The sequence below is a fragment of the Sparus aurata genome, chromosome 16, assembly GCF_900880675.1.
Source record: "Sparus aurata chromosome 16, fSpaAur1.1, whole genome shotgun sequence".
NCBI classification, from domain to species: domain Eukaryota; kingdom Metazoa; phylum Chordata; class Actinopteri; order Spariformes; family Sparidae; genus Sparus; species Sparus aurata.
In genome coordinates, this window is record NC_044202.1 from 17,978,424 (window position 1) to 17,990,911 (window position 12,488).

Here is a 12,488-nt window from a genome sequence, read left to right on the forward strand (position 1 = left end):
CCTGACAACATACTTAGGCCAAGATCTGATTTGACTGAAATATAACATTATAACAGTCGTAGTTTTGCCTCAAACTACAATACAATTTTGTTTTTACTGCTGCAGTTGTTTTCATAACTTTTCTATTTTCTTCCTTTGTGTTGAAAAATCAACAGTATGGATTTATAAATCCATACAACTTACCACATAAAATGTACAAAATAAAGTATATAATATAGAAATAACATAGCCAACCAATTATTGGGGGTAGTTTTCATCCAATTATTTCTAAGCAGGACTGCAAATAACAATTATATCCATTACTGATCAATTTGTTTAATCAATACAATTGTGAAAAAATTGTCATCTCAATTTCAAAGGGGCTGTCTTCAAATTGCTTGTTTGTCCAACCAACAGCAATACTCATATTTGAGAAGCTGGGACTAGCAAATTAAAACTTCACATTCTTGTTTGAAAAAATAACTGGAACAATTAATCAGTTATCAAACTAGATGGCAATTATTTTTCCTTTGATCGACTAATTGGTTAATCAACTAATTGCTGAAGCAGTCTTTCTAGGGAATATTGCATTTTTTTGCCTAAAGGCAATCATTATATTCTGACCATGGCACACTGAAACGAAAGTGAAGTTAAATTCTCAAAACCACAAGCCAAAACATTACAGAGTGAAGCAAGCTGACTGAAAGCCAGAAAGATCTCTCTCATGACTGAAGAAGCAAATTGAGTGGACTATACAATATTAGATCTTGATCTGTCAATAATCTGACCGAAGGTTAAGTAAAATCACAGTAATAGCACTTCATCCACCGCTGTACTCCATCCACCTACAGATTAACAGTATACTGTGACAAAAGACTTGATTATTAGCTGACAGAGAAATGGGAGGATGATTCTTATACACACATGGGTTTTCCTCTGGGGTGGCTTTCCTCTCATAAAAGCGTGGGGCAGGCCGTTCTCTGGCCGCCCTTCCCCGTCACTGGCCTCGTCATAGCTTTCAAACTCACTCGAGCTCCAGCCATTGTCAAGGGAGCTGTTGCAGCCCCCCTCCTCACCAAATTCCACGTCATCATAGATCATCTCATCTGGATCTGTATGGAAGAGTACATGCCGATTATCACAATAACATTATGCTGCACTCAAATCAAATTGTCTTAAATAAATACTTTCTTGTTAAAGCTTATATTGAACCATTTTTGGCCAGAATGTGGTTATTTCGGGATTTAGAAGGTGTTCCTATGAAAAAACACTCAGCAACAAATGAAACCATTTTTAATCAAATCAGAGCATAACAAAAGGTTATATTAACTGAGAGGCTATTTTCTTGGATTGCAAATGAGAACACTCAAAATCAGCATAATATTTTAAGAAACAACCAAAATGAATAATCCAAGTTTAAAAAAAACCACACACATAAAATAAAAACTACGGAAGCGAAAGTGAGCAGCAGGGACAGGCTTAGGGAAATGCTGAATATGTAAATATTGGAATAATGAATACATTTCACATACCTGTGTTGGAATCAGAGTTCTCTCTGGGCACATCATCGTAAATCACCTCATCTGGATCTGAGGCGAATGTAGAAAATAATCAACGCGTGATTTCTCACATCACATAGCTTACGTTGTTCACACAACAAACAGGATGTAATGTGTGGGGGATCTAAAAGAAAAGCGCACACACAAGGGGCCGCTTCCTCAAAAGAACGGGGAAGGAAGTGTCTGGAAATTCAGTGGAGTCCAAAAAAACATAATAGCACCCTGAAGGCATGCGCTGTGTGTGCCGAGGCAATTACAGAGATTTCAAACCAACAACAGCAGTACTCTTTCCATGGAAATTATACATGCATCTCAACTAGTTAACATCTGTGGTGGATATCATTCCTTACTTTCCATCCATGCAGTGTTGGCAGGATCTGACGCCCATTTAGCCAAAGCATCCTCTTCTCTAATAGGTGGATACTCTTCACTGAAAACACTTGAGTAAACATGCAAACAGACACATTATAACACTACAAACAAATCTATTTTATTGTATTTATGTCAGAAAATAATTGTGTTCTGTTTTAATAAGATGATGTTATTCTATGTATTACCACAGACATGAGAGTGGCAATCATTTATTATAACTATAACAATACTGTAAGTGGGGAGTATACTTTGCATACTTCTCTTATGATATAGCACTACGTGTTCCAAACAAATGATCAGTACAGACATGCTCGAGCTGTGTAGGTGCCACATACCTGTCGACAGAGGTGCTGCCAGTCCCAACCACAGTGACTGGAAGAGAAGAGAGAGAAAGATTACACAAAACTCTACAACACCATTATTTTCTTGCATGAACCCTGTTCCATAAACTGTTCAACCTACCCTGTTTTTAGGTTGCACCGTTCTTGTGCTTCATGTACAAAAGATTTAAAATAATTTTGAGCAAGGTAAACTCTTGTACAGTACTGATAAAAAACATGGGCTCTAAAATGGTAAACCCTGACATATTTTGAGGGATTTGTTTAAAAAGAGATAAAACAAAATATAAATCAATTCGAAAACTTAGATCCTCCTAATCCTCCTTTTTTTATTTGCCACCAGGTGTCACTGATGACTCCAAATCTCCTAAATTACCTATGATTTAGTTGAGATGACATTTTCTTAGAAATGTGCCGGCAGACATTTCCCTTGACACATGTGCCTGGTTTTGAAGTCCACGATAAGACACGTTTTATCATGAACATGCATTGGTACAAGTGATGACTGCTGCAAAATGTCCTTGTTATGTATTGGATATCATGGTCAAAAGATCTCTCAAATGAAGACAACACAGCAAAAGGTGTTAAGAATTTTGGACTTCTTCGCACACAACTGACTTTCAAAACTCTTTTACAAAAACATCTGAGTATTTCAATCTGGTGTAACCTTTGCAAGATAATTACAGTGTAATCAGACTCCTCAGTGTGCCAGGCCACAGGCTTGGACTCAGCTGCTGCTAGATTTTAGGGAAACCGGAAAATCCTCACAGCCAACACACAGATCGTTGGGCTGGGCTAAATTTAGTCCCTACTTCCTTGCGGCAAGGCTTTAGGAAAAACAAGAGAAAGAAGAAAGGACAGGATAGAAGAAGCTGAGACAGCAGTTGCTTGTCATGGCCTTGTATGACAAGGCCTGAGAAGAAGAATTTCTCTCAGAGTAAAGAAGAATCACGGCCTTGATATGCAGAGAGTTTTCAGTTGTTGTAGATATCTCAAAATAAACATTGGTGTATATTTGTTCTACCACATAATCTAATGAGTCATTATTTAGAAAGGTATTTTTTTAATTCCCCACCGCTGCAGGCTCTACTTTACCATCCTCATCCACGGAGAGGTGTCGAATGATGACGGGTGTGGTGTAAGCTGGTGTGATGAGTGGTACACCAGAGGGGGTTGCATAGCCACAGGGCACTGGGACAGAATATCCTGAGGTGATGCCAACAGGGCTGGTGTGGGTATCCTGGGCTTCTCCTGCTCGTTCCTTTGGCTCTGTCGGTGAGGAGGCTGAAGAGGAGGGTCCATGTTGCTGCTCAACCTGCTGCAGCTGGAGAGGAGTGATGTCGATCACAGAGTAGGGGTTGACTTTGCCCTGGGAGGAGGTCCTGGGGACGGCCGGTGGAGGGTGAGGGTTGTCGATGGATGCATCCTGGCCCTCCCTGCCTGGTGAGGGAAGGGAGATTCATCACAAGATGCATCAAAACTATGCCGTGCCAGCAATATGATATCATACCCACAGAGGCTGGGTGTAAAAGTCCCTGATATTTAATAACGTCTGGAACTACTACTAGGAACCACTTTCAGAAATGTTTTATTTCCATCCATGTATGTTCTAATTTGGAAAATTACTCAGATAACACCAACTAAATAATTTTAACAGGACAGGGTCTGAAACTAAAACTTCAGCATCATTAGTACTTCTGTGACTAGCTGAGGTAAACGTATCTCGAGTTTTACAGTTTACACCACAAAGAATATATATTAGGTTGAGCACATATGCATCACTTTTCTATGTACTTACAGAAAATGTCAAGCAGTTCTGTCAGTTATCATATATTTAACTATTTGTTCTGATTCTCCAGAATTTTGTATTTCTAACACCTCCAGAATTTTGCTCATCAATTCAACCTTGACAGTTAAAGGCATTCACACTACGACACTTGCTTGTATGGATCATGTGTGAACCACCAAGGCTCTCCCACATCTGAGGTTTGTTTGTTCTACAAACTAATCTGCACAGGTGGTGCAAAGCCCTGTTATGAGAAGATCCCCTGTGTTATATTTGTGACAGCTGATTTCAGTTTTCTAAGCCTAAGAGTAAGGACACATGTCCAAAGACCATTTGGTCTTTCAGAATGAGCATATTCAAGCAATTTTAGTTAAGGTTATAGAGTTAATGTAAGAGTTGACATTGTATTGTTAAAGCAGTTAATTGGACGCAATATGTTTTGAATGTGAGGTTTCTTGTGATGGTAACAATACAGGGTGTGCGTAATTACACATACAATGCATGTTTTTTAGGGAAACAACTGAAAAATGTGCACAGTGTTGATGTCCCTCTCTACAGTACTACCTAATCATTGACTGAGTGAGAATAAGTAGGGCTTGGCCCTGCCTGCTGTTGCTGTCATGGTTCTCAGTGATAAAAGCCAGACAACCTCCTGCACCAGGCAGTCAGAGATACAACGTGTCATGAGAGAGACAGACTGCCCCTCTTTACTGCTTCACTTCAGCCTGAGTTGAAGGGGCTGGATTAGAGCCAGATAATGTACACAAACATGACAGGAGAATGTGGGGACTTTTTGACTGCTGTTAGAAAATAGACATTGCATTGTTTGTGCTCAACTAATTTCCGGCTAGAGTGCAAAGACGCTTCTGCCTCAAGAAGAGGCTAAAAAGGGTTCAAATACTCTCAGTCCCCTGGAGCCACCAATAAAATGTAAAAACGTTTTGGTTGCAGACCTGTTCTTCCAGGATCTGTCTCTGTGTCATCGTCAACAGGAGGGGGAGGCGGCGGTAAATCTGTCTCCTTGTCATCAGTGCCCTCAACAGCAGATGTCCACTCTCCTGCTGCTGCTGCTCCACCTGCTGCGGAGGATCTGCTTGTGGCAACTTCAGTGTCTGCTGATGATGGAGCTGTGTCAGATGTGTTGGAAGGTGTTGGTGGGCTCGGGATGGGGATATTGCCCTCAGGGTGACCGGCCACCATCTTGTCCTGGCACTGATCTGTGCTGCTAGAGGCTAGAGGAGCTGGAGGTACGGGAGGTAGGCGATCAGCATCAGGGATGTCGTCACCACTGTCGTCAAAGTCAAAGGCCTCCCCCTCATCTTCATCTGCAAAGGGGACGCTGTCTGCCAATACTGGAAACAGAGAAATGGTTCAGAGAAATAGAGTGCTGGGTGATATGTAATATGTACCGTGAGACGATAAAGATTTGTCAACTTTTGACTTCTTGTCGTTTTTGCTTAAGAAGTTCTCCCTTTTATATACTTGTTCATATTAGGACATTGGAGGCAATATAGAGTATTTGTCAGGTATTTAATTCACTGGAAAAACACATACTACACTCTTATTATTGCATCCATAAACTGTATCTCATGTGAATTTCCAGAAAATGTACAATATCCAACAATACACAGCTAGCACAACTTATAGTATGAGAGACAATTTAGATTACCCAACTCAATCGGAACAGATGAAATATATTCAAAGATTCAAAGACTTAACAACGGGCAGGTACTGTTAGATGATTGGGCGTATCAATTGCAATTTATAGAGTCTTGTGGATGGGAACTACACACAGAGGACTAATATCTAAAATTCTGCTAAAAACTTTGAAAAGACTGTTGTGTGTTTGTCTACAGCAGTAGCGAATTAGGGCTCTGGGATGACTGGCAGTCATCATACCACACTGGTATGTATGCTTTTGGGGATTTGGCAAAACATAAGTGAAATTTATGTAGCATTTTAACTCAGTAATCACATCATGTCAGTCAAAGACTTCTTTACAGAACATTAACAGATACACTGTGGGTGGCAGTTTTAGTCCTTGGGCTTCTAAACTTAAAGGGCTGAGCCACATGTAGGCTTATAATTATGGGTGGGGTCTTCTGAAGCAGTATGTTTTCTTACAGATTTTTTTTACATCAAGGATCTGCACCAAAACAGCACATAAGCTGCTCTACTTTATAGCAAAAACAAACTGGGGCAAAGCTACACGTTATAGTTAGCGTTCAAAGGCGTCACATTCACTTCAGAGTGCTCACTTGGCAGCAGACAGGAAGGGAACAACAAATGTCTTTCCAGTTTCCACACTGCAATTAGGCCAGCAGGAAGGAGAGCTGTGACTCCCTTCAGTGACTAGCACAGCCTGAGTTTTGCATTATTTCTGATCTGTAGGCCTGAATCACTGAAGCTCAATTAAGAGCATGAGAGAGTAAAAGGATTAGGAATGCAGAGGCTCAACTTTCATCAACTTGCTTCATGTTTTGGCCCTTAGAGCTGAATGTGTAAAGACAGTATTAGGTTTCATTCACTGGAGCAGTGAAAGACAACCATTCAAAAAATTCAAACTGAATTCAATGTTGTGGAAAATATTAGGCAATCATTTAAACAGGGTTCATAGAAGGATAAACTGAGGCAAAACCCACAGAGCCTGCATGGAAGGAACTCCCTACATTCTACCCCGATTTTCCTATACACAGGTCTCCTCAATCTCTCAGAATGATATTCTATCTTTGTCAAAGTTTTACTCGGAAGCATACCACAAATTCTTTGTGAGCACTGTGATCAGTAGTCACATCATGACTGCATTAGTGTACAGTCTTAAGTCTTGCTCTCATATCCTGATGGTGTTCCCAAAGAAAACAGAAAATTCCAGGTTCTGATGAGTTCATTTCCAGGTCATCTTGATCAGATAACCCTGCCTATCCCGCCGAAATAGCTCAGTTGGGAGAGCGTTAGACTGAAGATCTAAAGGTCCCTGGTTCGATCCCGGATTTCGGCATTTTGACCACTCCCTCCTCCTAGCCATCTCTTAGTCCTGCATAAAAATCTGTAAATTCTCCAAAATACTATCATGCAACGCCTCAGCTAGACCTTTACCTCTTGACACCTATTAATATATGTATGTTTACCAATTCCAACAGGTTTCACACAGGACTCCAATTTGAAGATGCAATATGTAGTTTTGGGGAGGAAATTCCAATCAGAAAAGAACAATCTTCATTGACTGATTTATCAAAGCCTGACTAAATGACAATAAACAAACACTCATGCCTGAATAGACTGAACAAACAAACAGCCTTTGATGTGGCCATTTCATGTTAAGCTGATAAGGTTATTCTTTACACACTGTTACAATCAAAATAACCACTGTCACTGTTGTAACATGCTGTGTTATGCCTTCAGGCTTCAGCAGTCCACTGACAGTGACCAAGTAAATCTTAACTAAAAGAAACTCCCTGTGGCCTACCCACTAACTTTGAAGTCTCTCACAGCAATATATACAGCCCTAAATCACCAGAACGACTCCTTCAGGCACTGACAGGTTGTCGTTCTACCCTGTAGTCAGTGTGTAAGGGAATGGTCTGTGACTAATGTTCCAGGTCACCTTTGTGACCCCATGTCCATCTGACTTCAGTTCACAAGAAGAGAGGTGTAAAGAGCAAATCTGGAAACAGAGATGCTATCTGTCTTTTTCCATCTGTGCTGTAATGAATGGTATGGGGCACTGAGATAAGGCACAGCTAGCTAATAGTCAGAGGTAGTCCAGATAACAGAGAATTCAAAGTTTGCACGATTTGACTTCTTGCACTTTCTTTTCAGGCAGCCGAAATAGCTCAGTTGGGAGAGCGTTAGACTGAAGATCTAAAGGTCCCTGGTTCGATCCCGGGTTTCGGCATTTTGACTTCATAAGCACAAACTCTTGAATTTCCCATGAACTGCCCTTACATGCACTCAGACCCACTGTCTGTTGTGCCAATGTGAAAAAGTTGAATGTGCTAGAATAGACCAGGACCTGATCTGATTGAATTTGGCCAGATGACAAGTCACATCTGACCATTCAATAAAACATCTGCAACCGTGTGTGGATGAGACCAATAAAAGTTGGCTGTCTGGGTACGCATGCCTGCAGCTTTATTATACAGATTGTGTTCAGTGCTGACCTTACTTTGCAGTACAAGCACACATATCTGTACACATACACACACATACATAACCATGTGAAGATCTTCTAGCCTGGTGATTGTCAACTGGTTGCCCATGGGCAACATTAGGCTCACCAAAGCTTCCAATCTGGCTGACAGAATATTGATAAATGAATGAATGATGAATGCACCAGTCTGATGAACTAGTACAAGAGGTCCAGTCTGTCTTGACAGCACTCTTTGATTAGCTTTCTAATGCCTGGCAAAAAAACAGAAAGTTCCAAATTCATTCACTCATTTTACAGAATCAGATTCTTCTCTAACCTTCCTCTCTACTCTGTGGACCAACCATCAAACTGCCCAGCGCCCAAGCTTGCCCTTCCCTTTGGCTGACAGTGAACTGGAAGTCAGAGTTGACAGAGAATAACTTATCTCATCTAGTAGACACAAGAAGGGTCTGTTGTACACTGTTAAATTGAGTTTCAAACCAAGTGTTTTGTTGTACTTCCTGAGATCCCAAAGTGGAGTTTTTTTTCTTTGTTTAGATAAGGACTCATTCATTGGTAGCTGAGCTGGGGTTTCGGAATTGAACTCTGACTGCCTCTTTGGTAGAGGTCTGAGTGCTTTTTTTAGCTAAGGATCAATCACCATAATAGATTTCCCATGTTTCTTAGGAGTCTGTTCCTACTGTAAAAGGCTTATAAAAGAACATACATTTAATAAAAACATGACAAATATTAAACAATAACAGGCTTATTAGATGTGATTATCTTTTTTTATTTGGATCCATCCCCCACAGTGTCTGCTTAGACAAATGAAGTTGATGACCCCTCCTCTAGCACCCCCCAATCTAAACCCTAACCCTGAACTGGAAATAGACAAATATCTTCACTTTGGAGGATTCCCTCATTTCCCTTCCCCTGTGCGAAGTACCAGATCATTGAGAAGTATACATGCAAGTGTGTGTGCACGCTGCCACACATACGTAGCTGAGCTGCTCATTGTCGATTCATAATTACAATATGGATTCTGTTCTACGGGCCACATCTCCACTCTGCTACATAATGATCTGCTCAAATGAGTCACCGAGTTGCAATCCGCTCCAGCATTGCCCTGGCAACAAAGCAAGTGACCGGCCAGCTGGAGACGAAGCATTTCTCTGGCCTGTGTCTATCCCCGGAGGCTATGTGTTTGTGTGTGTCTGTATGTGTGTGCGTGCTTGCTGCAGCAGTATTCAGCCTGATACTGAGGCACATTGTCTGGTATTCACAGCGGCGCAGCACATTTTACCCTCCTTACTCCCTCGTTCCTCTGCCCACACACTGCACTGTGCAGGAGAGGAATCTGTGTTGTTTACTCGGACTTACAGCTTCACCGCCAGCCCTCTAGGAAGTGATCTGGCCATGAGATGACCTACAGAAGCTAGCAGGTGACACTACTGGTCTCACACTGTGATCTTTCTCTAAAAACAGACTGCCAAACAGATGTGACAGGAGTTATATCTGGAGTAAGGTAGCAGCCCTTTGTTGGCATGTTGAGAGTCATGTGGAAGCTGTGTGCTGGAACCAACTTTGACTTATCATGTTCCATAAATCTCTGTTCAAAAGCTGTGGCCCGTACGGGGATCGAACCCGCGACCTTGGCGTTATTAGCACCACGCTCTAACCAACTGAGCTAACCGGCCCACAGTAAACACCTTTGTCCTATCCTAGTTCACAAAATGTGGTTAAGACCAAAGTGCATAACATGCATGAGTGACAAAGCTTTGTTGACTTTACGTTCAGGAGGTGGGGGAGGAAAGTCTTCCACATCCATGCTTGCTGCTCTTCTCCTGCAGAAGCTCTTCAGTCAGCAGCATGAAGGGGGGTCTCCTACGCCGACACACATTCCTGAGGGAAAAAGACAAACGTCATGAAAATGGCAAAATAGGTGGGTTTATACAAACGGTATTCCCAAATGTGTTTAGGACAGAAGAATGTTTCTTTGCATCATAACTTAGGCACTTATGGCTCAGCATACGTTAACCAGTCGCTCTCCGAAAGCCCAAGCACACTTGTTGTTCCCTGGTACTCAATCACAGCAGCACTTTGTCAGCAGAGGTACTCGGCTGTGTTGTGGTCACGGTCTGGTACGTTTTGTGTCAACATCAGAATCTGAATCCACGCTAATTCAGACAAATGAATGGGTGAATGAAAACAAAAGAAGCTCTTATGGTGCTCCTGGGGACTGTTGACACTACCACGTGTTGCAGTGTACACAGCACTCTCATATGCTAATTGTGGGCGTGTGTAATGTCAAGGGTACAAATAGGCTTTCCCACCAGGATAATCGATATGCCATGCCCTGTGGAGTAACCATTGGAAAAGAGGGATGTTGGGGGTTTCTGCAGCTAAAACAAAAGCTATTCAAATCAGGCTCATGTTCCATTTTACTCTTGTTTATTTTGGTAATTCTTATTGATTCAAAGTGAGTAAATAGTAAACATGCCCTGTTAAGTCCCTCGATTAGTTTACTCAGCTGTGGCCTAATCAAACTGAGCAAATCTAAAGAGGACTCAAATCAACGGTTTCCCACAAGTAGATACTTTTGCACACTTTAATATAAGAGATCAAATACAATCAAATGCAGATCAGATAACACAGCTGAAGGCAACCACTTCTTGTACTATTTAAAAGCACTTTTACTCGAGCCCCTGAAAAATCTATTCTCATGCTTGATTATCAGAAAGGTTACATTTAGCCCCAAGCAGTGGAAGATATTTCAACTTAAAATCCAAGAATGTTATCATTTCTCTACGGGTTTCCCCAGGTAGTTATAATATATTAATAGACTTGACTCTGGACATGACTCGAAGTAAAATCAACTAGAGTATGTATAAGCATTTAGGGTGCAGAGGTCAATGTGATGTTTCAACTTAATAGCAACCACACATTTTAGCCCAGGGTGATGGCATTAGCATGCTGAGGCAGGAGAGACCTTTGGACCTGCATGGGCAGGAGAGACGTTACATTCCTCAGCAGCACAGCCTTTGTTTGCAGATGTACAATTTGTATCCAGAGGTGACAGTTTCTGTCAAAGGGCTCCTCTCGAAAAAAAACAACAACCAAAAACTGGTGCTATTTCCAGCCAGACCTCTTCAGCGTACTCGTAGCCACAAGACCAGATGACAGATTCATGACATCATGCTGTGGCATAAAGCAGCCACTGTTGTGGTATGTATGCCCAATATTATATCCATGCAGCTCTGTAGTTTAATACAAGCCACAACACAAGCGCACAACTAGTCTACCTCTGACTAATACAAGCGTGCACCACAGTGTTGAAGCAAACAAGATGCAAAGGATAACTCATTCTAAGTCTCAAAGCTTGTTTTGTCTACAAATAATGTGAAATCCTCTGCTGCATTGTCCTCCACCCTATCCACCGGGCACAAGGCCAGAACAGTGAAAGTGAACACACAGGGCCACTGTCTGCTGAATACAGTGCGGCTTACAGATAATGCTAGCGCTAACAGGCAGGTAGAGTTTGCACAGCCTGAGGAGAAATAGCCTACACAATAGAGAAGAATCCAAAGAGACGGAGAGTGGTGGCTACAATGCAATACAGTATGAATGACGGTGAGGCCTTCTCTAGGTTGTACTGCACAGTCGGAGAAACACCATGTACGAAACAGGTAGTTACATGACACACATTGTTGTATAGTGACTGGAAGATTTTGGAGCGACGACTCATAGCCTAACCCTAACAGGAGCCTTGAGGGGTGGAAGAGGAAGGAAGGAAGGAAGTGGAGAAGTAAAATATTCAGGTGTCCTCTTCTTGACGCAGAGGCACAGAAGAGACAAATCACATGATCGAAGTAAAAACAAAATCTATTTATTATATTTATATGTATATATATATATATATATATATATATATATATATATATATAATATATATTTTCATTCTCAAGTTTTAAGATATATATAAAACCATTTACTTTGACTTATAATGTGCTTTCTGTTTTCATTTTATCTCATAGAAAGCTAGATCATCGTAAAATAATTCAAATTGCATCTATCTATATTGGAGGCTTAAAATGTCACTCGAATATTCAATATTCAGCATACATGTTGGTGTTTGTGTGAAAATTGGAAAAGGACTGGCTTCCCAGCAATTTGTGCTGTTACAAATCATGCTTGTAGGCCCGTTTTTTTAATCCGATTTTTTTACACTTTCAGCAATGACTGAAAACAGCTTTCAAGTGTCAAACTCTGCACTTAGGCTACATCAGTCTACACAGTGAAGCTCAAAGATTCAACTGAAGGAACAA

General features: G+C 41.2%; 1 protein-coding gene and 3 non-coding genes across 7 annotated transcripts in view; 2 read left to right on the forward strand and 2 right to left on the reverse strand.

Annotated features, from left to right (window-relative positions):
• arhgef10 (Rho guanine nucleotide exchange factor (GEF) 10) overlaps positions 1-12,488 on the reverse strand; it is a 55,586-nt gene that overhangs the window by 36,876 nt on the left and 6,222 nt on the right. For all 4 annotated transcript variants that reach the window (XM_030391959.1, XM_030391962.1, XM_030391961.1 and 1 more), the window contains exons 2-8: positions 9,955-10,065; positions 4,988-5,386; positions 3,344-3,688; positions 2,246-2,282; positions 1,889-1,977; positions 1,512-1,568; positions 904-1,091 (exon numbers count right to left, since the gene is read on the reverse strand). In XM_030391959.1, coding sequence (XP_030247819.1) covers positions 904-1,091; positions 1,512-1,568; positions 1,889-1,977; positions 2,246-2,282; positions 3,344-3,688; positions 4,988-5,386; positions 9,955-9,991 — 1,152 coding nt within the window. In that variant the 5' untranslated portion in view covers positions 9,992-10,065. The remainder of the gene's footprint in view (positions 1-903; positions 1,092-1,511; positions 1,569-1,888; positions 1,978-2,245; positions 2,283-3,343; positions 3,689-4,987; positions 5,387-9,954; positions 10,066-12,488) is intronic.
• On the forward strand, positions 6,960-7,032 carry trnaf-gaa (transfer RNA phenylalanine (anticodon GAA)). The gene has a single exon. It is a non-coding gene; the product is annotated as a tRNA-Phe (tRNA).
• On the forward strand, positions 7,857-7,929 carry trnaf-gaa (transfer RNA phenylalanine (anticodon GAA)). Its single transcript has one exon. It is a non-coding gene; the product is annotated as a tRNA-Phe (tRNA).
• Positions 9,787-9,860, reverse strand: trnai-aau (transfer RNA isoleucine (anticodon AAU)). Its single transcript has one exon. It is a non-coding gene; the product is annotated as a tRNA-Ile (tRNA).